The following is a 27831-nucleotide window of genomic DNA, read 5'->3' on the forward strand; positions in this document are numbered from 1 at the left end:
AATATGTGGATTGGGTTTTCAGTCCCTACCTGATTCCGTGGGTTTCCCCAGAATATTTTTCTGGGGTTTTCCTCCCACCTCTAAAACTGTATTTTCTTCTTCTTGTTTTCTCTCTACAGGTTTCTTCAGGCTTGCGAGCTACAGTGCCTAGGGCACTTTTGAGGAATCCTTGGTTTCATTACCAGATATAAATAATAATTGATTCCGATTTGTATAAAGTTGTTACCATGGGAACTGCTGCTGTTTTTATTTCCAGTTGCATCCCTTGGATAAATGGTTTCATTTGAAAATCTTAGAAAAGGCAAAATATGGTTTAAATGGTGTTTATTTAGGACTGCATAAGACAATGGTTTGATTTCAGGGGGAAAAAAACCTGAAAGTTAACACAATTTTAATACATTACACATGTTACAGGTAATGTTCTTGTGTTGTTACATACCTCAATGGGGCTTGTTGTGATGTGTTTATTCTAAAAATGATTGTGCATGTAAACCACGTCCAAAACTTTTTTACACAGAAACATAATGGCGGCCAAAAAAGCAAAATCCAAACCAAACATTCCGCAGAATGAATGACAAATTCAAAATTTCCCTGGTCTGTGAAAATGCTTAAAAAAATCAAGTACATGTAATTCTGAAATTAGTTTTCTTGGTAATGGCTTTAATATCAATTCAATGCTGGCTTATGGATATTCACGTTTCTTTTACAGAGAAAATAATTACGGCTGTCGCTCAAAAACGGGCTAGAAAGATCCAATGGATTGTTTGACTATACAGTCGACTCTCGTTAGTACAAACTCTGTTAATACAAAATTCTGGTTATAACAAACATAAAGCCTTGGTCCCGACTGTGCATTTATGTGCACAATGAATGGGACTGATGTTCCTCTTTACACAAAATTCTGATGTAACAAACAATTTGGCTAGGTCCGAACGAGTTTGTTATAACAAGACTCGACTGTATTTGTTTTCTATGACAGGCTTGAGTGCAGAACTCGTATTTTTTACATAACTGATCATTACTTTATGTCAAATGCTTTATTTGCGCTCCCATTGACCAAACATTTTGTTTTTATGAACTTATTTCAAAGAAATTGTGCCTTTTTCCCCCACATAATAGTACATGAACAACATAACTTGGGATTAAAACATAAAATGTTATCTTCAAGTAAACTTGAATCCTCCATCCTGATTGGTCGATCCATGGCAACAAGCCGTGCTACATATAACCATGTAGCACGGCCTCGGTCCATACCGCACTCCGCGTATTCCGCTATTCCAAGATGCGAGCGACATTCCAAGCTGCTGAATGTCCGTGTAAAGCGTGCTCGTTCCAACTGTACTGTGCGTCAAGTTTGCTTGAAGATAAATTTGTTATCGCGCTCGTGGAACATGGAAAATGTAGTGCGTCTTTGTCCCACATATTGCGTGTTCCACTCGCGCTCGCGGGATAACTTATTATTACGATGGCACTTATACCGGTGTCACAATTTTCAACTCTAACTCAAGTTTAAGAAAGTTTGAATTCTCGCATTCTTTTGCTCAAACTGCCCGCCATGGCGCGGACAAACTTGCTCGGTCCCAGTCTCTTCTTGCGGTGCAGGACGCTTTCTTCCACTTTCTGGAACCAGTTTCTCGCTGGCGCACTGGACGTGAGCGAACTCCTTGTTCCCAGCATGCCTGTCCACAGTGGCGCGATGGACATAAACCAACGCAGGAAATAGTGGAGGAACTCGGGAGCGTAGTACGGGTTCTTGACAGGCGCTGTATCCTTGTTACAATCAAACAACATCCTGATTGTATGGTAGTGCTTGTAGTACGGAGACTCGGTCAGGTTACAGAAGTTCTCAGTTTCGCCGGTGGAAACGTGACCTTCAATCTTATCATGGTCGAAGTCAATTGAGACTCCAACCAGCTGAGATTGTAGGTGTTCCTGTATGTTCTCGCTGGGTGCTTGCTTGGATAGGAGCGCTTCGCACATCATGCTGAATATCTCGTCAAGTTTGGTCTTTGATGTCGCCACAATCAAACACCCGACACATAACAGGATGAAGTACTTTTTGCGGACGTCCACATCGTAGAGACGTGTGGCTACTGTTCGCATCACATGCGTGCTGCAGATGTGAATCTTGCATGGCGGCAGCTTGTCAATCCACGCATGCTCGAGAAACGACAACGTAGACATATCATTGAAAGCCATGTTGACAGCATTAATCCACGCCCAGTTGTAGTTCATCACAATGTTTTGCGGGACGTTGTTCTTCGGATCGGCCTGCTTGAGGGCACGCCTCACGATATTCAGAAAGTATGAAACTTTCGGAAGGGTGTTGTCATCGGTGAAGAACTCTGCAACTGCCATAGCTGAGTTCTCACTACACCCTTCAACAACAAGCGCAGAGTACAACACGTCTTGTGGCCTGCCTGGAAGGTTTTTCACCAATGATCTTGTTGTGTCCATGAAAACAGTGCACTGTCCGTCTTTGAGCGAACTGCTCAGTAACTGAATCTGTTCTACGGTGTACATAATCACTCCCAGTGGGAAGACACCTATGTAACGTACAAAACCACCAGGTATCAAGTCGGACGTGATTTCTCTGACAATTTCGATCTCACGGAATACATCCACTTCGCCTTGTGCCACTAGATCCGTAAGAGCGTCGTAATCGTTGCCAGAACCCTCATCGCTTGAATTTTCAAGATTCGAGTGGTTTTGTGCAGGACTTGGTTGTGTAGCTGTATTCAACATCAAATGCTTTATGTCTTCCCTTTCATTCAGCGTGTGAATTTCACCTTGGGGATGGTTAAGTTCACCAGACACTTTAACCCTAACTTTAACTCGGGTGCCCCGTTTTACTTCTTTCCTGATAATGAAGTCGTACCTAGTACATCCTTCAATTCTGCAAAGCCCTTTACCGTGGAAAAACGGCATATTTCCCTTCCTGCTGCCGACCTTTCGGACACGATTGTACTTGAAAAGCAACGAACAGTGTGGATTCGTCACTGCGACTTCCCGTGAGAAAATTCTAGAGTAACCTTGAAGAGATCGTTGCTTGTGGGTCTGCTTGATGTGAATGCTCTCTTCCCATTCTTGCGGAGATATGATGAAATCAAACTTCCTTTGGAGTTTGATATCTAAAGAAAAAAAAAACATACACATTTTAAATGAAAATAATTACTGATTGATCAAACGGACGTTAAGCAAGTTTGTTCCGTGGGCGATTTGTAATGAAATACAAAAATATAGAAGTAATACACTTAAGATTTGATGGGATTATCAATTATAGGCTTAAGCCCTTTAAGACCCAGTAACTGTCAAAGGTATTCTTGAACTGATTGACATTCATGGCATTTACGACGTAGGCTGGGAGGTTGCTCCAGTTGTTTAGTACCCATTGGGAGAAGTGCTTCCTCAATATTAATTGGAGACTTTTAATATGCATTCTCTTCTTGAACAACTTCAACCTGTGACCTCGGGTACTTGTACTTGACTTGGAGAAGAACTTTTCTGAATCCATATATCGTCGAAGCCATTCAGGATCTTATAATGGGAAAGAATCCCATATCTCATTATCTGGCCATCAGTAATTTTCCCCTTAAATTACCTATCACCCATCAGAAAGTGATAATATATCCTAAAAAGCCAAAATTAGCAGGGGCAAATTTTGAATTTTTACTGAGATTAGGACTTAGAAATTGTCAGACCAGTCCCATAGGGTTTGTGCACAGGGTGACAAGTGATGGCCAGATATGGGAATCTTTCATTCTTTCCTCTTATATTATAATAAAGTAATCTTAATAAGGTCACCCCAAACAAGAATGGTTCCCAAACTGTTATGTAGGGAGATTAAGCATCGTTTTTTTTTGTAGATTTCAAAATTTTCCGGGGGCCTCTTCACGCAAAAAGTTTCACCCCCCCCCCCCCCTTCATAATAACAACAAAACAATAACAAAACAACAATCATGACAATACCAACTTCCCCCCCCCCTTTTTCCTGAAAGCTACACCCGCCCCTCAAATGAATGCTCTATGCAGCGCGAAATTTGTGACTACATATATTAAATAATGTATACATGTACTTCACACAAAAAACCCATACACAACGCCGGTGGCAAGCTTATTGTGTCACTGTCAGACCCCCTAAAGCTACACGGTCCTACGCGTGTATTTCTACGCACTCGCAGTCGCATTCAATTTGTGTGTGACAACGCACGCGCGTTGCAACTTTAATGCAAGTGTTACCTGCGCAGATAATGGACGGTCGAGGACAAATGCTTTTTTAGCCAGGTTAACGGCCTTTAGTCAGACTATCAGATTATAGAGACCTTATAATATGACAATAAATCTGAGTAAATTACCTTCCATAGTTGGTTAATAATCAGTGAATTCCTGGCAATCAGTTTGCTTGCCGCCGGATCGGTTAAGCATTAGGCAATGTTGGTCAATGGAGGGCGGTATACACAAACATGACAAAACACGTGTTTAATTTACCTCCGGCAAAATATACACTACCTTAATTATATACTTGAAGAAATTAAGAGTAGACAAAAACGGTGTTCAGGTGTCAGTTCAAGCAACTAGGTAAGCTGAAACTTTTGTCGTTTAGCAATTTGTAAAGTAGTGTCACGACTCTACATTTTCCCCTATCAGTATCAAAACAAAATAGGCCTACAACTAGACTTGGACACACCCCCAAAAGAAAACCTTTTTTTAACGCAGTGGCTATCGTTACGGCAGCCGTAACGCATTTCCCATTTTCTATCGTTACGGTAGTAGGCCTACTGCAACTTTTATAGAAAACATGAGAAGAAAATATAAAATTAGAAGGAAAAAAAGTGATTTTGAAGGTTATGAAATTCGGACTTTATTTCCCTTTAAAAAAAAATCCTCCAGTCCAAAGCCTCAGGTTAGAAAAGGAAAAAAATTCGAGTGCAAAACTGAGATGCGAACCCACAACCTCGCGGTGCAAAATCCTACCCTCTATCGACTGAGCTGTCGCACTGCTCGCTAAAACGTGGGGAAACAAATAATTATACCTGCGTGCGTATCAAAAAAGTATCGTAGAGGGCGCTAAACAACGGCTGCCGTAACGATAGCCACTTCGTTTTTTAAAAGGGTTCATGTGCACTTCGAAATAAGATCGGAGATTGCGCTACGCCAAAATATAATTTCTCTGGAAGTTTGTATTAAACGGATATGTAATGTCAAGATTTTTGAACAGGAATGATATTAGAGCTTGGAGAAATTTTACTTACCGTGCCAATTTGAGGTAAAATTTTTGCTCTAAAACAATAGGCGAAAAATCAAAGAATTATGGTCACGTTAAGGGCGTGCCTCGTAAAATATATTCTGGTAGAAGCCTTAGAGAATGTCTTCATGGTATGCTCGAAATTCCCAGGTCCTGCAGTCATCAAAAGCGGCTTGTAAGAATCATTGTATTGAGGGATTCTACTATTTTTCTAGGTTTTTCCGGCAAAAAAATCAGTTTAATACCTGGCCCATCTGAACCATGCCTTCTAACATTTTTTTGTCCGTCACAATTCAAAAGAGTCATTCGCTTGACTTTCCACTACCAGCAATGAATTCACTCAAATTCAGATGGTGTTTAAATTCATTCAATTTCGCCTGAAAAACAATTATACATCGACTGTACCCGTGATTTTTTTCATCAATATATAACACTATGCTTGCTTCCACTAATTTAATAATAAACCTTGAAAAACCTTTTTCAAGGTTGTGCGTGGTCGTCTTTGTACCGAATTCCTGAGCAAGAAATTGAATTTTAAATTTTTTTTCCGGTAAATTTCGAGTTCAACATGATTTGTGAACTTTTTTTCCAGAAAATTTAATTTGTCTGCAAGAACAGCACTTCCAGAACTGTAAGGTTTGTAAAAAAAACCTTACAGTTCTGGAAGTACAAGAACAGCATCCTACACAATACCAAGGGATAAATTTCAAGGTTTAAATTTCAAACATTTGAACTAAACAGGCAAAAGTTGTCTGATTTCAAACGCTAGGAATTCCTACATGTAGGCCTATAGCATATTCACACTTTTCTTAACAGTACTTCATGTAATTTTTGATTTTTTGTTAATATTACAGGTGTACAAGCTAATGCATAACGTGTCCTCGAAGTTAAATATCATTTTTTCTCGTATATCTTTAAAGGTCCGCCATGTGATTTTGCCTGCAAGATAAGCTACTTTTTTTCAACAGAGGGCGTTCTTTAAAGGGAATGTACAACATTTGCTTTTGCTGCAATTTTCAGAAATAAATGGATTTGGAGGATTAGTATGTTATAGCAAATATTGTTACACTGACTTGTTTCAAGTTTTGGGTTCGTAGATGCTGGAAAAACCAAGAAAATCAATCATATTCTTGTAGTCTGGTTCCCTGACCCCACTTAAGATGAAACGGAGCAATTTATAGACTTTGGGCAATTGTAAGATCAGAGAATCAGTCTAGCGGGCTAGTCTCCACAGGTGTGTAATCAATTGCAAAGAAAATGCAGACAAACTAAATATGAAAAATCAGGAGCACTTTTTGAAAAAAAAGCCAGTTTTCTCCAACGCTGGTCAGCTGACCAGCGTTGGAAAAATACAGTTTTTCTTGAAAATGTCAGCACACCAGGAGCCAAAACTTTACCGGATGCTTTAGACTGTCATTCCCTACAATCCAGTAAGATATTTCGTGATAATTTGATCATTTCGTTTTTTGATGTTTGCAAATGTTGTATCTTCCCTTTAAAGGTCAAAGCAAATTTCCATTGAGTTTGATCAAATGGTTTACGTGCACAACGTGGCATAACAAGGCAAGCTACTTATGCAGGTAGTTGATTGGTTTTTAATCCAGGTTACTATGTAGGATGTCACTTGGTTACCATGGAAACCTTACTACAATGATGCAGGCCCAATCTGTGTGTGCATTCCACATTCAGTACGTCTATTTTATGACATTTTACCAAGGCAGCCAGACGGTGCCTTGAAAATGAGAAATTGTTGCTGTGACGCCAAATATATTGAATTATATCGATTTTTCCTGGTTTTTAATCATACGGAACACGCATTATTGAAAATTCCGGTGTGGTGTGATATTTTGACTTCATTAAAATACAGACTCTTTGGTTGTATTGCACATGCCTTGGAAATAATACAATAGGACTAAGAGTCGATCTTTAGAAGTATTGAGACCAATTTTTCTTAGAAGTCCAAATTCCATATGACACCGGAACTTGAGGTTTCATTAAAGTAGCTGCTTTCTCTTAAAAGTCTGACGTATCAGCCATTCTCCGAAAATAAAATTTGTATAGAAAATCGATCAGAATTTCTTGTAATTATGGGCGGCGCAAGGATTTCTTCATGGGCAACGGACTTTAATGCAGTAGCGCTTGTGTGTGTGTGAGACACTGCAAATAATCCAAAGTTTAAAGATTCCTTTGAACGAATAGTCTTTCATGTCTCATTCAGAAGCGAAAAAAGCATTTGCACTACTAGAAAAAATGGCGTGTATCTCAAAAAAAAAATTATATCATCAAAATGGATTCCTTATGAAATACGATGTCACACACAAAAAAAGGTGGTTAAAAAGAAAATAGGAAATAAGAATTGCTCAAGTTTGGACTCAAGATAATTTGTAGCTGTCCTTAAAATGCTCTACGTTCCAGCAGAGCCGATGACCTTAACAATTTGATGCTACTTTTCCTAAAACATACAGCTGAGAGAAGACAACCGTCCTGCAATAATGTAGGGCCTACATGTAATAACTTTGCAAGCTGTATTGATTTTATTTCAACCGAAAAAAAATGAAATTACTTTGCATCAAAGCCGTCAATGGGCAAGCTTTTGGAATGAAGAGGGCGCTGCTAGGAATGAGGTTTCGAAAAATAAACCTTCAAAATGGCTGCCAGGTTCAAAAGGTAAATTAACTGTCAATAAACAGTCAAGAAAGTTACAAAAACGTCGCTTTGGAAAACTACTCTTTTGCAAAGTAAGAGAAAACTAACAAATAAAAATGACAAAAATACCAACTTTTTTGGTGAAATGTGCATTTTTTTTTAAATTAACTTCATTCATTATAGTCACACACACGCATACTGTACAAAAGAAATTAGAGACAACATGGTTTTAGTTTCGGACGGACTCAACAAAACTTTGAGAAATGGAAAAAATATTTACACAATAGAATTTTTGATTGTCCTCATTCTAAAAATAATTAATAACCAAATTCATGTTAACATTCAATGAATTTTTAGGGTTTAAATATCCCATTTTGAAATGTTCACCTAAAATTTAGAATGGGATATTCCATTCCTTGCATGTTTTCTTTACATGCGGTGTAGTCCATTACAGTAAGCGGGGAAGCTGAACTGGGATTCCCACAGACATAAATTTAGCAACAAATTTTGCAGCGATTTTGATCTGACAGTCACTAATAATTTTTAAATAAACATGTTTAGGAGCAAAATAAAGAATAGTAGCACACACAAACCCTTCCTAAAATCATAATTGTTCAAATTCTGGGCTTAATTTTAATGAATAAATTAATGTGTAATTAAATTTTGCACATCTTATTTTTATACAAAATAAGTTGCTTTTTTTCCGACTTATTCGTGAAAACAAAGTTGACATTTAGACTACATTCTTTTTAACACAAGGCATTCTCTTTTTTGGGGGGGGGGGGCTTGTAAAAATCCCCTTCCCCGCAAAAAAAGTTTATGGGGTGATAGGCATGATTTAACTTTTTACAACACTAGTGTAAAACTTTAAAGTGTAAGAATTATAGTATACACACATTTTTCCAGACTGACTGAAATTTCTTATGCGTTTTTTTTTCATTTTTTTTTACAAAAACAAAATTGAAGTGAGTGCACAGCAAAGAAAATGAGATGTAATTTTTCTAGTATTTAAGTTTAATACTGTCCCTATGTGGTGAAAAAATATCTATAAATTTACTTGTGCTGTACTATTTTACACTAAAATTGCTAGCTTTTGAAGACTTTGGATAAATGAAAACAATTTCTGATACATTTCTGCAAATAATTTCGCATAATTTTTTTAAATAAATACCCATGGTCTTTTATGAGCTCATTTGCAAAACGGTACTCTATTTATATCATTTTAGAGCATCGAAAGATAAGAGCAATTCATTTTTTTTTTTAAGTTGAAAAGACCTGTTTTCCCCAACAAATTTTAAAAATTTCAACAAACCCTGTTATTCCTAGTTCCATAGAAAACACTTGCCCTAATTTCGCTAAGATTACTGATTAGGTCAAGTAAAAAAATAAAATAGTTTCTCGCCCGCGCTTTTTGAAAAAAAAACGAAGGAGTCAGGCACTTTTTCTCCCAACCTTTTTCCTTCCCAAGATGGCGAATTTTTCAAGATGGGGATTGATTCTTTCATTTTCTTGAATTTTTTTTCTGATATAAAATTGTGTTCAAAGGAGCCTTTCTACATAGCTATAATTTTGTAAGAAACAAATATCAAGACAATATACTGACAATTTTATTTACATTATATAGCCAATTTATGAATTGAGGGGAAAAAAAGCAGGCGTGAAAAAAGGAAGTGGGCGGGACAAGAAACTGGTTTATATTTTTACTTGGCCTTAGCAATGCTATACCCACTGTGAACCAGTCACAAAGAGCAATACATCGCATGGCATTTTTAGCTGGTAACCAGCAAAAACTTTCCATTCTTAGCATATTAAGTTTTTTAAGATAATTCTTGACAAATTGAAAGCTAATGATAAAACTAACGTATTCCTCCCCATTCAAATAATTTCCCCATCATCTTTCAAAGCATCCAACTATCTGTATAGACAACTACATGTATGCTACATATAAGTGCACTTTTTATCAATATATACAAGTACATGTATGTGCATTGCTTCAGTATGAAACATTAAAAGTGGAAAAATACTATTTTTTTTACAACCCCCAAAAAAGAAAACCCACCAAATGTTATCTTCATTCATAGCAAACAATTTATGCATCAAAATATGCTTGCTGACTTTAATCTGATTCGTGAATTTTCATTCAAAGCTATTTTCTTCTACAATGTATTTGATCAAATTTGGCAATTACTTTTGTTAGGCCAAAAAAAAAAGTCTCCGGTTTCTGGTATGGAGCTTGTCCAAAAAGTGGTGTGGCGACGCGGCTTCTTTTTTTTTCCCCTGATATTTTTGCTTCAAATGTCGGCTGATGACTGCAAATGGTGCCCGACTAAATTTAGTGCAAATATATGGGAGTCCAGAGAGGCCACATAAAGCTTATTCTCGACCATAACCCAATCTAAAAACACGTTTAAAATTGTGCAGCAGCAGGATTCCAGTCAAACCAGTGAGTTTGGCGGTTTTGAGACATCATCTTTCATTGAAAAAAAAAAACTTTTTCATTTTGCCGACGCGCATGGCTACGGCGACGCGCGCGCATACCAGAAACCGGAGATTTTTTTTGTTGGCCTAATATAATGTATCATGATTATGGGTTGAAATGTGAGTTCGTGCACAAAATGCAATGGTGAAAACTGTGCACATCAGCTTGTACTAAGGAACAATAATTTTGTCTGCATAAATTGGTGTTCATAATATACTTGTACAGTGACAAGATAAACATTTAATTGCATGTTAAACTGAGTTTAAGAATATTAAACTGAGTTAGGTTTTTCAATTAACCACTTTACGTGTGTTTTTTAATTTTATGGCAAACTTAGGATTATTGAATGTAACTTTTCCCTTCAACTCTATATACAGTGTTTTTTGCTACTAAATTAATTAAATCTCAATAAGAAAGATTTGAGGCTTTGCATGGTGGAGATACTAAATAATGAAAGGTTTGCGGAAACACCATGTGCGAATAATTTCTCAACTAAGAGAATGGTTCTGAAAAGAATCACTTCTCCAGACTGATGGGTCTCCTATACCCTAGGTCCTCAGCTACCACCTTAGACTGATGGGTCTCCTATACCCTAGGTCCTCCCTCTACTGACAAAGCTTGTTCTAGGATCCTGTCTACTTGGCATCCTCACAGGATGCAAATTCACACTTCATTGACTTCGCCCTTTGCTACTTAAGTATTCACTTTCTTAGAGTTTAGGCACTCTCCTTGAACGTCGAGTTAATACCTCTGGTTCTTTTCAGAACCATTCTCTTAGTTGAGAAATTTTTCGCATATGGTGTTTCCGCAAACCTTTCATTAATTAAATCTCAATACATTTAATAATCTGAATTGAAACGATAAGAACATTTGAGGTTTTTTTTTGTCTCTTGCGTGACATTTTAAGAAAGTGGGTGATTTCTAGGGGAGGGGCTTATAGATTGGGAAGGGGAGGCCGATTTTCATTCAACCCTTCAGAGATGTTCTGGCGTGCAGCTACTTTTTTAAATTTTACATCTAACATGAATTTTCACAGTGTGGGCAACCATATCTGTCTCTTGTACACAAAATATATACAAAGACTTCCTCTTGCAATAAAAGTGGCCCTTTCATATACAAAAAAAATATTTACACTCGTTAAAAAAATCCTTCCTTTTTGGATGCTGGATTGTTCCTCCTATCCGTACTCTTGCTGGGTGTCGATATCTGCTGGCTTAAGAGGCTTCTGCATCTGTATTTGAAAAGAAAAAAAATAACCAAAAAAATATGGTGTTATTACCAAATCGATGTTTTTCCTTTACCGACAAAAGGCTTGCTAATGGTAATTGCATCGCTGTTTTTGCTGGCACCTGCGTCAATATGTTGGGGGGGGGGGGGCTGGTCATTACATAGTGCTATTGCTACCAGAGGCAGTACAGAAAAAAGTAGTTTACCGACCCTGTAATATTCAAACAGCCCCTGGGTAGGGGAGCTCATATGGTATTTTAAATGCAATGTCAAAGGTCAATTGCATGAAGGGCAACCGTACAACATGCACATTTAATGACCAAAAAAAAAAAAAAAAAAAACCACACTTAAATTTCTCGCAATTAAGTATATGTACGGTTGTCAGGAGAACAGAGATACATGCGTTTTGTAAGAAACACCATGGAAACCTTTTTAGACAAATTAACCCATTACTGGAAGACTCCGTAATTGCCCTTTTTATTGGAGGGGGGGGGGGACTAAGACTGTTTATGCTCGCTCGTTAATTTTTACAGCCTCATAAAAGATTTATGGGAAAAATGTATGACCCTTTGTGTTAGGATTGTTGGTCATCCATTTCACGATTGTTTTGTTTTTCGTACCGCCAAAGCAAAGACATAATACCAGAAAATAAAAAAAGCTTTGAGATTTTTCCTACTAAATTCGGTTTCTTCGGGGCAGATTGTGTAGAGCAAGACTGAGAAAGAGGCGCAGACAAGATTTATAACCAAAACTTCCCGTCTCGTCCTGGACTATTTTAAATTAGCACTGCGCTTCTCCGACAAAAGAAATCTTCCCATTGTTTTGGACAATAATGTAATGACATTTCGTTCAGGCGAAAACAACACAGCCGAGCTACCGCCGCATTGTCAAAAACAATTATCGTTGCCGGATTGTCCTCCAACAAGAACATGACGTCGTCAGTAACCATGGCAACGCACGATATCAGCAATTCTGATGATTTTATCAGGGAAATTGAATTGGCTATTCGGCGGTAGAAACCACACAGACGTGTTATTACATTTGTCTAATTCCCTTTTCTATTTTCCCGCGAAGGCTACAAATCGCAGCACATATAGTTTCCAATGGTTCAATACATTTATACAACTCCTGTGCACACAGTTATGTCAACACAAGCTACCTCACTATTTTTATCTTAAGTTTGCATTTGAATGCAAAAAGGTAATGCACTTTCCATGAAGTTGATAAACTTGTGTGAATCCGGTAATATTTTAATTTTTTTTGGCTGAAAACAGCCATATCTCGTGCACTATAAGGCAGGATTTAGGGAAAATTGGTCATACCCCTTTCTAGTCCGAAAATTTGGGACTCTCAATGTTTTTGTTTTTCACATTGTTGAACATTTGCTGGACATTTCAATTTGTCAAAATCATCACAAAACACAGCATGCTGCAGTAAAAATTGCCTCGTCAATTCAAGGATGTTTACGCACTCGGCATCACTATGGCAACAGCACATAAAAACAAAACAACGCACATCTGAGGCTTTCCCAGCCAACTAATAGATTTTCGCATGCACTTCATAATGTATTCATGAAGTGTATATTAGTTAATTAAACTGTATGGTATTTAAAAGTAACAGTATAAGAGCACTTTTTTGTGGTAGCATCTGCAAGATCTTTTTTGTAATATTTTTTGCATTAAAAGTTTTTCTCTAGTTTTCTAATTTTTTGTAAACTGATATAATCACTGATTCAACCCCGGACGACATGCAATCAAAACATGCGACATGCATTCTCATTTACGACATGAAACATACTTTTAAAATCACAGAAGATGGTAAAATGAGTTGATGTTTCTGTGAATTGAATCATAAAAATTGGATTTTTGTGCGTTCATATAATAAAAAAAAGTGTGATATCTCACAATATCTTTGAAACGATAGACGATAAAAACACATTCATGTATGATAACAGTGACACGAAAGAATGATTGAAAGAGAATGATAAATGAAGGTGTTCTTAATTTGAACATCTTAAGACTTTTTTTCTATTCTTTGGACGTATTTTCAGTCTTTTATAAATGTCATGACTAATAAAGTAATTTTTGGGGGGTGCTTAAAATTATAGAAAAAAACTTGGAGTTTGGGTAAATTATGGAAATTAGAATTCGGTGGTCATTTGAAATAAAATTAATTTTTTTAAAATGACTTTTTTTTATTCATCAACCAACATTCTGAAACTGCACTAAAACCAAGAAATCCTAAAAAAATATTACTTAAAGAGTTTTTTTGACAGATACTGCCCACGCGAGTCATTTGTAACAAAATTCTGTCAAAAAAAATGAATTTCTTCTCTACTTCATATGAAAAAAACAATTAAAATAACCGAAGACGGTAAAATGAGGGAATGAACTTTCATGCTTGAAAAGTATTTTTCATTGTTCAAATCTAATCCCGTAATGAAAAATAGCCAGACCGTTCTGAATTGAGAAGCCTGCCATTAGGAAGAATGGAGGATTATTATGATTGTCAATAGAGACATCAGACGCAAATAGGTTCTCCCTGCGAACGCAGCCCTCGCATAAAATTAACTTCCAATGAATAATATCTTCATAAAAACCAACAAAAGCCTTTTGTTGACTTTCACGTTTTCATTGGATTCAGGATTTTGCAGAAAATTTCATTCATTTTCATGTTTTTCTCTAAACGTTTTTCTTTATTTCTCGTGACGTATGCAGGATCTTAAATGTAAAGATCTTTTGTACTTCTTGTGTACGTGAGGATTTTATTTCCAAAATGCGACACATCCATTTGTAAAAAGGTGAACATTTTACAAGGTTACGAAACTTTAAAAAATAAAAACAGTATAACAGCTGTTTTTAAAATTCATTTTTGCTGTTTTGTATTATTAAGTTGTGTTTAAGAATTTATATGTGTGTCTTATTTAGCTCTATATGTCCTTATGAAGAATTACTTATGGCATATTGAATGAAAAAAAAAGACTAAAATGCTTTATTTAAAGGCAGTTTTTCCCTTTTCCAAATTCTTTTTTTCTGTCCAAATGCCGGGAAAAAATGCTTTGAATGCAAAGGGATATTTTTGCCGTCTGCAAGAAATAACTTTGAACTCAAAATAGTAGAAATTATGAAACCAGAGTTGACTATTTCAAAACATCCATTACAGCATCTCAAGTCAGATTTCAAAATCATTGAAAATCGAAGGGGGGGGGGGGGGGAAAGACAGTTTTGTGCCAATATGTAACACGACTAGCGTGAGTACAATGTAATAACTTAGGCCTATTGGTGTAACGGCCTGAAATTTTGTGAAGGTTTTGTTTTCATGTTTGTGGAGACTGTCGCAAATATTTTGAAGCTTGATCTCGAAGGGTTATGTTAAGAAATGCAAATATAACCAATCAAAGAAACACATGAAATTCTCACGGCAAGCAAAGCAACTCATCACAATGCTATTCTACTGCATACACAGCAATGCTATCTATCGTAAAGCTCCAAATAATGAACTAAAGGAAACTAAACACAAAGCAACTGGGTCTTATGCCTACTGCAAACTGCATGAACATTGAAGAAACACAGACGCATGAGAAGATGAGTTGAAGATGAGGATGATAAATGTACAAAGAAACCGACTGCAGTTGGAACGCTTAATTGAAGATTGCTAAGTCATGCGATTGTGAACGGAAAAATAACAAGAGGAGAATGCACTATTAGTGATGCTTTTGTGAATCTAATGATGATGAGAGATGATTCAGTTCCATCATGCAGAAAGTGCTCAGGTTGTGAGTTCATCACCTTCCGTGGCTTGGTCTGTCTTGGCATCCCCACCCTCCTCTGTCGGGGGTTCTGTAGTGGGTTCCGTTGTGGGGTCTGCTGTGGGTTCTGCTGTGGGTTCTGCTGTGGGTTCTGTTGTGGGTTCTGTCACCCCCTCCTGTCCCTCTGCCGCATCCTGATGCGCCTCCTCGGTTGCCTGCGTGTCCGTTAATTGCTCAGTTTGTGATTGTTCCAAGTCCTGGGTCTCAGCCGGTGCACTTTCCTTGGGCTCCTCAGACGCAACTGCCGTTTCATGTATCAACTCTCCATTTTCTGCACACGTTTCTGAAGGCGGAGAATCCCCATCTACCTCTGTTGTGGCTTTCACCTCAGCTGATGGGTGTCAATTAATTTCAGATTTTTGTTTATTAAAGCGAACTGCTAATTGCACTGTTTTAGACGAGATAATTCCAAATGCCAGTATTCAGAAATAAAGTTAAACTGCAAGAAAACCTGGCAACTTTTGAAAGAGTACTTTGAAGGTCAATTGTTTGTGTAGGTCAAAAGCACATTTGTTTTACTTGAAGTTTGGGATTTTTTATCAAGAAAATTGAAACATTTGAATAGAGAATTGGTAATGAATTTCTTTTCAACCTCATATTCAATGAAAGAATGCTTTGCATGATATAACACAAGAAGGCGATTTTAGCTTTAAGCTGAAAAGGGCAACTCTCACAAACAAGTTGCAGTTGCGTTTCACACAAAAAGGTACACATAAAGCTTATTCGAAAAACCAAAAGGCCGCTTAAAAATAAGAAATTTCAAATTTAGAAACAATCTTTGGTTTGCTGTACACAAAACACACACACGCACACAAAATGCTTCCGCACAAAGCAAGCATACTTAGATAATGCGATAAATCAACACGCTTTTAGTGTATTGCTCTGGGTTTTGGGAAATGGTTGCCATGACAACTTACAAAAAAAGAAAAGCAACACACCAAGTGATTTTACCATTGTGAATTAAAAATGGCGACGGTTTGTTTAAAAAACCTTTGATTTACATAAATTTATTTAACAACAGAAACGTATCTAAAGCATTCATGTTTTTCTCACTTTAGCCAAGTGTTTTTGTTTATTTTGTTTGTCTCTTACTAACATTCTTTTTGTTTATCACTTTTTTTGCACTCAGATATGTAGCATCATCATGTTCCCAAGACATAAGTCAGTTCCTTAATGCACACGTTTTCTTGATAGAAAATCATAAGCGTTCATCAAAATTCTTTTTCTTCCAATTTCTTCCATCCAATACCCCATTTATATTTCTACAAATTTTACTTTGACCATTTTTTTTTATCATCTCTAGTATCGGTGCAACATTTCATGCCAGACCTGCATACCCAACATTTTTTTCAGTACACAGATTTCAATCCCGGATATAGAGGTTAACATCCGTTCCTGTGAGACAGTGATATATTGTCCCATACATTTTTATAAACAAGAGTTCAAAAGATATTTATTGTCTGGTGTTATATTTCTTATTCTACCATGGGGAATCAGTTATTGCAAGAAGAGTGTACCTAAAAGCTCATTCTGTTTCTTGATTCATGTGTTTAAAGTAAAGTAGTTTTTAAAAGTATGTTGTTGGGCTGTGTGTAAGGATTTTTACTTTGTCTAAAAATCGCTGCGTTAAAAATGCGAAGTTTGAAAAAAGTTAGACCATTCTGAAGTCAAACTATTTCCTTTCGTGACACTTTTTAGAATTTTGGAAGGATCTTTATTATAAAATATTCCGTTTGAGTTGTCTTTTCAACGTTTGTTTTCCTGTCTTGTTTAAATAAATAAAAACAAATAGATCTCTCTCATAGGACGCCATCTTTGTAGTAAAATTACAACTGCGTGTTCAAAGCCATCAGGTATGTCTGTACGTGTTCTACATAACCCCTGAGGACCGATACACAAAGGGAGAACAACAGATCCTTTCAGTCCTCGGGAGTTGGGTCGTTTGTTGGAAACGGTCCTCTGTAGTAAGTTTGTGTGCTTAGTCTATGGGAGAGTGTTATATTACAGGGACAAAGGGAAACACAAAGCATTGTCCTCAAGAGTAAAGTAAACCAAGAGTGCGTGCGCGCGCGGTTTGCAAAATGTCCTAAACCCACGCGCGTGTTGCTCAAAATTTCTTCTTAATATGGCGGAGCCGATGCGCATCATGAAAATTTGACGCCCGAAATGCTGATGTACTTGGCAATATATGTACAAGTGACGTCATTTGAGAGAGACCTATAGATAAATGAAAATTATGCGGTGTTTGTGATGTCCCTTCTGGGCCACCATACTCCAGGGATCATCTCGGATTTGCCCTGATGACTATCTCACCTGGTTCTGCCTCCTGTTGTTCAGGGGTCTTCTCCTCCGCAGCCTCTTCCTTCACTTCCTCCTGTGCAGCAGGCTCTGTGAATCAAACCATACATCAATCAAGTCATTACTGCCCTATACCTTCTCCATAGGCAGATGGGAGGAGGGGGGGAGGCATTAGTCGGGCAGACACTTGGCCATTCCCCTCCCCTCCCCTCCCGGGAAGATGTGGTACTCAATCGCCTCTATGACCTTTCCTGTACTCGGGACCAATTTCACTCTCTGGAATTCCAACCCTTTTCATAACCCTTGAATTCTGCACGTACATAGGCTCACTATGCTGCGTTTACAGTCATGGAAATTCTGTGCCAACCTGCCAGACACATTTTTCGACACTTGGGGACAGTTTACGTGTTGAAACTCACACTATAGGCTATATTGTATTGTGCATAGCTGTGTTAATGGTTTAAGATATTTTTTTTGTTTTTCGGAGAGCCCACACTGGCCCCACGTACAGTAGATGACAAAATAAAAAAGGAAGTTTCTTGCAAGATACAGCAAATTAAGGTCTATGATATATGCAAGCAGATTTGGCGATTAATTATGCAAAACAAGACTGCGTCTTGACCTCGAGATTCTGACCATTCATCGGGCGCCGTCTGTGTCGGGTCTTCGGTAACCTGTTGTTGTAGTACAAAAACATGTCACAATTGACCACTCAACAGCTTAGTCCACATTTCTGATCAAAAATCAATTACTAAAGTCGACTCCAATTGGCCGGGGTCCCACTTAAAAAGTTGCATTGCTCAGATATATCAGACGCTGCATACAGAGATCGAGGGCTCCGATCCGTTGGACAACGGCTGATACTCAGATAAGGTACTGCCCATCTCCACCCATTAAACTACAACAAAAATAGGGTGGGGTATAGGAGCTTAATAGGTCACAGTAAGAGCGCCCTCTATGAGTAATGCCCAAGATTATACCTTGTTCTTTTGCAGGTTCTTCTGTTCTTGTATCAGCAGGCTCTGTCTTGCTCTCCTCCGTGGGTTTCTCTTCATCTTTCTTTTCTTCTTCCTTCTCCGGCTCGGGCTCCTTGGGAGATACTGCATCGAAAATGAAATGAAATGAAAAATATTCATAAAACGACCATATAGGTTGGTTTGTTACAAACACTGTCTCAAAATGTCAAAAAATAAGAAATACCAGCCAGATATCAATGAATGAAGTCTGTTAATTACTGAGAAAACAAGAAAAAAAACAGCATCTGATCCTTACGGTACCCCCCCCCCTTCAGAAAATGAGCACAAGCTCCTCCCCTTGCTCTCTACAAATTTGACTCAGTTCCATTTGAAGGGTCTAATGTAAACTCATTTACAAACTTGACATTTCTGATAGTCGGACTATAGACTCTATGTGCAAGTACCGACTTGATGGCCACTAGAGTTTAGCCCAACTCTCAATTTTGGAATGTCTACGCAACCGCTTTGCTCAAGTCAAAGTCCTAAGGAAAAAAAGGTGGAAAATGGCTATGCACACTTGATCCCGCCACATAATAAAATACAGATTTTGAAAAAAGCAGTAACATCCATTCAGAAATATCTCACTTAATTTCTAGGCTATTTATCAATGCGGACACTGAAGAAACCTAGCACTTGAAACATGAGGAGAGTTTCAACATCAAGATTATTAAATGATTTCAAATCCTCCAATTTAGAATGACAAATAACGATCAATAACTGTACAGTTCGACGATGAATGTCAACTTGGCCATTCAATGTCGATTTCTGTTTGTTGACAGGGTCAAATACAAAGAGTTGAAGCAGCTTTGTCATAATCTTGACAGTAGTTTCAGGGTTCAAAGTACAAAAAGACTTTTATCAGTGTTTATTTGCGTTGTCTATAAAACTTTGGGGTATCGGGGCATATCGATCCACTAGATCAGCTGGTATGTGTACTTTGTGCCTAAAAGCCAATTTACGCAACTACAGTCGAATCTCGTTAGTACAAACTCTGTTTTAATACAAAATTCTGGTTATAACAAACATAAAGCCTTAGTCCCGACTGTGCATTTATGTGCACAATGAATGGGACTGATGTTCCTTTTAATACAAAATTATATAAAACACAATTTGGCTAGGTCCGAACGAGTTTGTATTAACGAGACTCAACTGTATTGAGTATGTCAGTTGGTAGTTAAGGAAAGAACTAAATTGTGTGAAAGATTTACATCTATAATCTTAAACTGTTTTATACGGATTTTCTTTCTTTTAACGTACATTCATCTTCCGTATTCATTGGACAAAAGTTGTCACAATTGTAACACAAGTTTTCATGTTTGTAAGAACAATAATCAACTTTAATAAGGGAATAAATGTGTGCTCCGGAGGTTTTTATCACTCTGTTTAATACCACTTAGAGTCTGGGTGCTGATAATTACCCGAGCCGGAGGCGAGGGTAATTATCAGCACCCAGACTCTAAGTGGTATTAAACAGAGTGATAAATACCGACGGAGTACATATTTATTCCCATTCATAAATACCTTTTCGGTAAAAAAAAATCATATAATTCGTTCAAAACATCCCGATTTTGTTCAACAAATTCACTTTATGCTTTTTGAAACATCCCTCCTGCAAAATAATGGAGTGTTCAGCTGGCGAGTATGATGAAAACAACCCTTTTATGGAGATTGACGCGCGCGTATCATGTTCTACGCGATGTCGCGCAGAACGCACCTGGCGCGTTGCGTTTTGAATTTCGAACTATAAAATTCTAACTCCCTGGTAGTGTTGCGCATGCCTACGTGAGGATTGTGAACGTTCAACCAATGAAACGATAAGAGGCACTGGATTTTTAGGAGTCCATATTTTATTGTGACACTGGAAAAGTGTTTAAGACCAGCTAGCCATGTCTTTATCATCCGTTTAATACCGGCCACGTGACGGGCTCTCGACCAATAGGAATGGCTAAACTGTCTGAGGTATTTATGAATCTCCATTAAATCTATCATATTAAACAGATTTTTCGTTTGGCAACAATCTAATGAAAAGTTGACATCATTCCCCAAAACACCTGTCGAAAAAAAAATTTCATCGACAAATGCAATCACTAGGGCACTAATACATGTATATCATACAGATTATGCAAATAACTGCTGATACAAAGTGCATAGCAGCCCACTTGCAATGTCAATATTTTGGTATTGGACTGGATAGAGACATACGAGTGCTCATGTGGTGTTGTTGGCCCCTGTTGCCATGTTTTCAAGTATAAATATTGCCCCGTTGCTAAGGAGTTTGACCCTACTATATCAGCTGATATTTGAAGGTCTCATAATGAATAGTGTATGAAAACAATATCACACATAATAGTATGTACCGCAGGCCTACATACAGTATATGTGCTATGGATTTGTTATTTACGGACGTGTATTTGACGTTTTCAACATTGATTGCCAAATTTACTCTTTGTGATGTGTTTGAAAGGAAACTGAATGCCATCTGTACTCAAGTGTATAATTTCACACACTCGTGCGTCAAATGGAATGCGTGAATTTCAAACTCATTTTTATTGTGAAAACAAAATGACCATGAAATAAATAGGGGGTCGCAGTTGGAAGAACGAACGTTTTTAAAGGCAGTTGGTAAATGTAGACAACACACGTTAACAAAAGTCAGAGAGTAACAAACTATTATTGCAGAAACGGAAACTTGAGATCCTTTTCAAGCAAATTTTAATTTTAGTCACAGGAATATGGGGAGGGGTATGCCATCCCAACCGAATCCTCAAAATCTGCTCTTGGGCATTTATTGAAATGATCAAGAGAACTTGAAGATGTTTTACTGTTGTGGCTGCAACTTCCCAGGAATTCTATCGTTACTCTCTGAATTATCCATAGAAGTGATTACGCACTACGCTAGCGCTGGTAACCATGGTAACCGAACTTGCATCCCGAATGATTACTAAACACAGATGAGAATTTACCACAGGGTGCACAGAAAATCGTGAAAGATTCAACGGTTGAAAATATGACAGCCGTAAAATGATAACGATGTTAGCCTAGCTATCATGTGGCCATGAGAAATTTATGATATAGCCGGACAGAACATAAGAACTGTTCGATGCTTATGGCACTGCATAACAAATAAATGTATTTGTTTCTTACTGTCATGACTGTGCGTGTTCACTCAGTTCATTGCAACAGAGTTTCTCGTATAGGCCTACATGTAGTTAGCTTTTACAAATGTTGCAAAAAGATTTCCCAAGTTTAAAAGATTTCCTTGTAATTAAGAAACATTGCAAAAAGATTTGTCGACTTAAAATTGCGGACAAATAGGCCTATCACACCTTAAACTTCCTGACATTCCTAGAGATTTTTCTCACATATCATGACAGTTTTGAGGTTTGATATGACCAATTTGTTCATCAAAATCCTGCTGATAGATGACTTAAACCTTTTTTTTTGCAAAATTTCCCCATTGTGAAAATAACTTCAGCAACCAATAACTGCCTGTGAAATTTGTTTTAAAAAGATTTATTGCAAATTTTATACAAAGAGTGTCTGTTATTTCAGATGACTGAGAAAAGTTGTTTTTATTAATATTTCTGTAAAGAAAATTGCCTGCTTCATTCTTTATTTTGAGTGGAAACTAGAAAAGCCGTTATTAAATATGAAACCCCTTTGGCTATTTTACAGTTATTTATCATTACTTATTCTAAGTGGGTGATAATCTGTGTTGAAATCGAAGAGGCCATTCCTGAGATCTCTAAGAGGATGCATTGCGCCATTGGTTGTCAGAGGCACCCAAAATGAACATTTTTTGGATAAAACTTCGGACGAAGTTTGTGCTTAAACGTGCCACCTGAAGGCTTGGCAACAGAAAGAATTGAATTCAGCAACCTCAAATTGACAAAGAACAAGCATTTTTATGTTGCCACCAGAAACTTTGAACGGACTTCCTTTTCTAGGCGAGATAAGTTTTTTGGCCCACGGTCTAAAATTCTGTAAAAGCAAAAAGGTTCAAATCGCCTCACATTTTGGGATGCGAAATCAATTTGTTCACTGTCGGTCAAAATTTTTGTGTGGTTCTTTAAAAATGTTTTCCTAAAATAAACAGTGGACAGTTCCTTAGCAGTGTGAAGAATTTTCTACAAATTTAAGTTTTCTGTGGGTTTACATTTAAAATTCCTTAAGAGTTTCACCCAAAGTTGGTCTGATGCAAGTTTGTCAACAAAGGAGTGTTCTTATGTCCACATGCCTGCCGTACAATCAGCCATTGATTCACAACAATGCGCTGTAACCTCGGTTGCTAGGCAGCCATTTTGGGTAACCAACGCTCGCCCCTATAACAGGGTACAAGTAGCCTGTTTAACAGTTGAGTAATTCTTAATGTAAAGAAAGTGTGTAAAAGAACCCTCAGCTGGTCTTTGACAAGTAAACAGACACGATCAACAAGGATAGCCAATTGTTAGCATCATGTGTGTAAGTAACTTCACAACCAAGGAGAAAATGTTAAGTCCAAATTTGCATTCTAGACTAAATACACACATGAACTGACTGGGACCAAAATGTAAATATCAAATATAGGACACCATTTTCCAATCTTCAAAGAAGTTTTAGAAAAAGCTTTTTGTTATTTGACATTTTGCTCAAATTTTTTATCTGCTTTTAAAAATAGTTTCTAATGGCACATACATGTAACTGTCTCACATGAATTATTGTTTTTATAATGTAAAATGCAATGCAAGGAATATTTTCTATTTGAAGTTTTAGGTTGTTTGGGGTAAATTTTGCCTTCTTTTGCAGCACAGCCACTGCACTGTGTTAAAAATCTTGCAGTTTTGTTCGTTGAACTCACGTTTCCTTAAATTTCATCTTAACTTTTCTATTAAAATTACAGAAAAATATGCACCCCTAAAATGTTCAGCTTTTCTTTTGCATACAGCAAAAATGCTTGGTCCAAGTCTTATATTTCCCAAATATTCATTTAGGAACAAATTTGTCTCATTCAAAAAAGGGGTAAGACAATCTTAACTTCGAGTCCAAACTTTAAGTTATGTGGCGCCCTCAATGGAGTGTGCACAGAGCAGATAGGATTTCCCAAACACTCATTTATTTTTTAGGAACAAAATTGTCCCATCCAAAGAAAGTGGTAAAACAGTCTCAACTGCGAGTCCACTCTTAAGGTATGTGGCGCCCTCAATGGAGTGTGCACAGAGCAGATAGGATGTCCAAACGGTATTACATCATTTCATTCTATAAGTATGGAAACCAATCAATAAATTTACTGCATAGCCATACGAAAGCTCAGAAATGTACAGTTGAACCAAACGTTGTAGACATAACCGTTCAAATGTTGACTGTCGCCTAGCTAGTTTGCACAGTGCTTGATGTGTCTGCATGCTCATCACTACGAAACATGACCCAAAATAAATAACGGTCTCTAAGTTTACACCGTTGCTCACAGAAACACGTTTCAAATAAATCCATAGTAACACAAATTCAACTTCGCACTCCTGGAGAAATGCTCATATTGGAAGGAAAATCATACTTTCAACTTTTCTTTTTTAACTCCCTAGGCCTTTTTGCTAGCCTCAATCCTGCAAAATCCTTTAATTGGCCCCATGGAAAAATAGCATATAGCCTCAATCCTGCAAATTCCACAATTTTTTATTGAATATGGTAATAGGGGTAACCACTGCCTGAATCCTGCAAAATCCTGCGGCAGTGACTGTCAATATTTATATTTATTTTTATGCATGGCTGAGCAAAAACAACACAACATCTGGCCCAAGACCTTGACAAAGTGCATCCTACGAAATCAGTAACGCACTTTTGCTATGTAACCTCAGTCCTCCAAATTTCTCCACTTTGGCAAAGAGGATTTTAAAGGATTCAGGGTGGTTAGGGTTAATCAATTCTTCAAATTATTGTTCAATTAACACCTACTGGTGTTCCACTTGTAATTGCTTTCTGTACAAGTGAATAAATTACTTTGATTGATAATGAAACGTTGATGCGAACATTACCTTCTCAACCTAGTATTGTGTTTCAAATGCATTTTCATAGAATTGTACATTTGTGCAGTGATTTAAAAGAAGAAGACAAGATTTCTTTTAGCAAAACAATTAAATAATACTCAACAATACAACAATGTAAATCCTAAAATACAACACAAAATTAACTAACATTGAATCAAAAGATTTCCTTCGCTTTATATTATAACTGACAACATGACCACCTCCTAAAAAAAACCGAGAAATAAAAAACCTTATGTAGCCTTCAAAATATCCCATTCCTTCTCTTACTCTATTTTAGTTTCTCAATTTGTAAACCCAAAGATTTTGTTACATTAATAATCATAACCTGATGCTGCCTCTAACACAATCCAACTCAAATACCAATAAATCTATATCCTTTTCTAAAAAGCACCCCCTGAAAATAAATGCATTGTTTTCATCCTTTCAGCATAAGAAAATAAGGATTTTGCTACTGTCTGAGTTATAAGATAATGATATTCTACTTTTGTTACAAAATTACTCAGCATCCATAAAATCTGCCCATGAAATAATGCCGTGTTTTCATCCTAAATAATTTTTTTTTTGCAACCTCCTAAGTCATAAGATAATGATGTTCAACTTTTGTTAAAATTACTAACTATCTTTTTCCAAAAACCTGCCCTCACTTATTTCAAAACCTTTCAGTTGTAAAATCGTAATGTATACTTTTTGTTACAAAATATGAAAATAATCATTAAATCATGTAAAATTATACTTGCCAACTAATGAGAATTCAATATTGGTAGTAATTTTAATTAGCATTTTAATTGGTCCCCAGCAAAGAGGCCTAATCCTCTAGCGTATTAATTACTTTGTGGGCGTTCATCCCTAAGAGATTTCTTCTTCACGCTAATTGACTGCTATCATGGCATTACCTTATGTGAAGTGCTTATGAGAGGTTCAGAGAAAAACAAGTGTCCAATTTATAAGCACTGTTAGGCTGCTAATGGCTTATTACAGGAATTCTCGCTTAGCATATAATTGCTAAGCAAAAGCTGGTTACCAAACAAAACATCTTGCAATACCCTCTTGAGCTGCTACTTGGTTAGCAGGAAAATAATTGTTAAGCAACTTTGTTGAGCTCGTTTAAAGTACCCAACTTGCTAAGCATAGAAAAATTTTGCTTAACGACAAAAGCTCCTACCCATTTACATTACTTACAATTCACAACCAAATATTTATTACAGAAAAAGATGGCTTAATGTTAACAGTGACTTCCAAAACCTTAATTTTTACTTTAAAGCTATAGTCCATCATTTGCAGCCATCCGAAAAAGTAACTGGCGTATTATTATTAAAAACATACTTGGTTGAAAGATAGTAAGTGGACTAAACTCCCTGTGAAATTATTCTTTCTGGCAAGCTATCGTTTTGAAGTAATCAACGAAAGAAGGCCTTTCCAACGGTGCGTCTTAAGACGCACCGTTGGAAAATTTAAATTAGCAGTTTGTTTTGTTATTCCGTGCAGCGCGCGCAAGCATTGGCACGACGCACAGGCGCGCGCGGTTGCTATAATTCGTCGGATCAGTGCGGGACATCGCATATAGCTGCAATTCAAAACAATTCAAAACATGATTCAGCAACTTTTGATTTGAAATTGAGATCCTAGAATGCTGTTTTTCTTGGAATATATCAGCTGAAGCTGAGCTGAAACTTCATCAGGTTAGTTGTTCAGTATCCTTCATTAGATTTTGAACACTTTTGTTGCTTCATACGAACAAAATGCACAAATTACAAATGATGGACTATATCTTTAAGTGGCTCGTTCCACGCAAATGGCTCTGACACAAATGAAGTCATAAATTTTATTTGACTGCACTTCTTTTGTAATCATGTTATCTTTTTCAAAGATTGCCTTGAGGACTTTAATGCTGTTTTTTTTCCATTTCTGAATAATTTATGTCAAAAAATGTTTGAAAGATACAAAGAAGACTGTCCTAAATAGGGAAAGAAGTTAATGCATCAATTATTATTCAACTGAAGACTTTGCAACAATGCGAAGCATTTCAAAGTATCTTATGATATTTTTAATTTTAAAAAATGGTACTGAAAAGGAGTAAGAAAACAAAATTGCAAAAGTTGAATTGAACAAATTGATTTTGGTTTATGTCAACATTATTGCAAGTTATTCTTGTATTAAATGTACATTGTATTTGGAGAATGCTCAGATTTGTTTTTTAAAAAAAATTATAACCATTTATAACACTAATCCTTGATCTCTGACAACTAACCAAGTTTTCGGGGTAAACCATAAATATGATAGTCTTGTATATTTGAATTCCAACTAAAATTGAAAGTCATTTTTATGAGAGTTCTAACATTATTTTCCCCATTCCCAATTTGCAAAGTTCACCACAAACGCATCAATTTTAATCACAACTTCCCTACACCTGTTTCCAACCCCTTTTATAATTGATTGAATTTTAATCGACTTCGCATGATTTTGCCGTTTCATTATTAAGGAGAGCTTGACTAACCTGTGGTTTGGTCTTCTATGTGTTTATTGTCCGTGGGCGGTAGCGTGGTGCTGTTGACACCCTCCTGGGTCTGTTTCTGGGGGACGATCGGCTCTTCGGCCGCCGGCGCCTTCTGCTGCGGTGCCGGTGCGCTGTTGTTGTGCTTCGGACTTTGTTGCTTCGTTTGCGTACTACCTGAACACCCCATTTTCACCTCTTCAAAATTCCTCTCTAAATATCACAACTCTAATAAATCCTGCAGAAACTGAAGTTTCTAAAACACCACTCAGGATATTATATCATCCACGATCTTGCTGAGAAGTTCTAAGGAGTTTTGAGTTGCTGATCACTTAGAGTGAAATCGATGTATTGTGTGCCGAGATGTGGTACAAATGCACCTGTGATACGGCATACATAACAGATGTACACAGTTGTTAGATCGCGAAGGTGAAGCTGTCATTACACGTAGCGGGACAAAAGGCCACGTGATAGTGCTATTCAGGGAACGCGTGGTGGGCTATTTATATGTTGTGACCCGTTGCTAGGGGTAACAGTCACCATGTGTGATGTATGCCAGTTGTTACACGGCCGCTACACACATCTGAAATGGTGGTTTTCT

At 37.1% G+C, this 27831-nt stretch overlaps 2 protein-coding genes across 2 annotated transcripts; both read right to left on the bottom strand.

The window, feature by feature from the left end:
* Positions 1–1466: 1466 nt before the first annotated feature.
* LOC119728855 lies at positions 1467–4426 on the bottom strand. Its single transcript, XM_038201263.1, has 2 exons — positions 4356–4426; positions 1467–3131 (listed from the first exon to the last, which is right to left on the bottom strand). The coding sequence occupies exons 1-2, from the start codon at positions 4360–4362 to the stop codon at positions 1510–1512; spliced, it is 1629 nt and encodes a 542-aa protein (XP_038057191.1). The 5' UTR covers positions 4363–4426; the 3' UTR covers positions 1467–1509.
* A 6813-nt stretch (positions 4427–11239) lies between these two features.
* Positions 11240–27702, bottom strand: LOC119728452 (cell surface glycoprotein 1-like). Its single transcript, XM_038200701.1, has 5 exons — positions 27234–27702; positions 18684–18803; positions 17719–17793; positions 15386–15736; positions 11240–11601 (listed from the first exon to the last, which is right to left on the bottom strand). Exons 1-5 carry the CDS (start codon positions 27418–27420, stop codon positions 11585–11587), a joined length of 750 nt encoding a protein of 249 aa, XP_038056629.1. The 5' UTR covers positions 27421–27702; the 3' UTR covers positions 11240–11584.
* Positions 27703–27831: the final 129 nt, after the last annotated feature.

This window comes from Patiria miniata, unplaced genomic scaffold (genome assembly GCF_015706575.1).
Source record: "Patiria miniata isolate m_02_andy unplaced genomic scaffold, ASM1570657v1 HiC_scaffold_20, whole genome shotgun sequence".
In the NCBI taxonomy this organism is placed as follows: Eukaryota; Metazoa; Echinodermata; class Asteroidea; order Valvatida; family Asterinidae; genus Patiria; species Patiria miniata.

Bases quoted from the DNA above. Each gene is read 5' to 3' on its own strand.
- LOC119728452 (XM_038200701.1), bottom strand. From the start codon at position 27,420: ATGGGGTGTTCAGGTAGTACGCAAACGAAGCAACAAAGTCCGAAGCAC. The intron at 18,804-27,233 runs GTTAGTCAAGCT...TTTTCGATGCAG, and splicing joins CATAGAAGACCAAACCACAG to TATCTCCCAAGGAGCCCGAG. The intron at 15,737-17,718 runs GTGAGATAGTCA...GACACCCATCAG, and splicing joins ACAACAGGAGGCAGAACCAG to CTGAGGTGAAAGCCACAACA.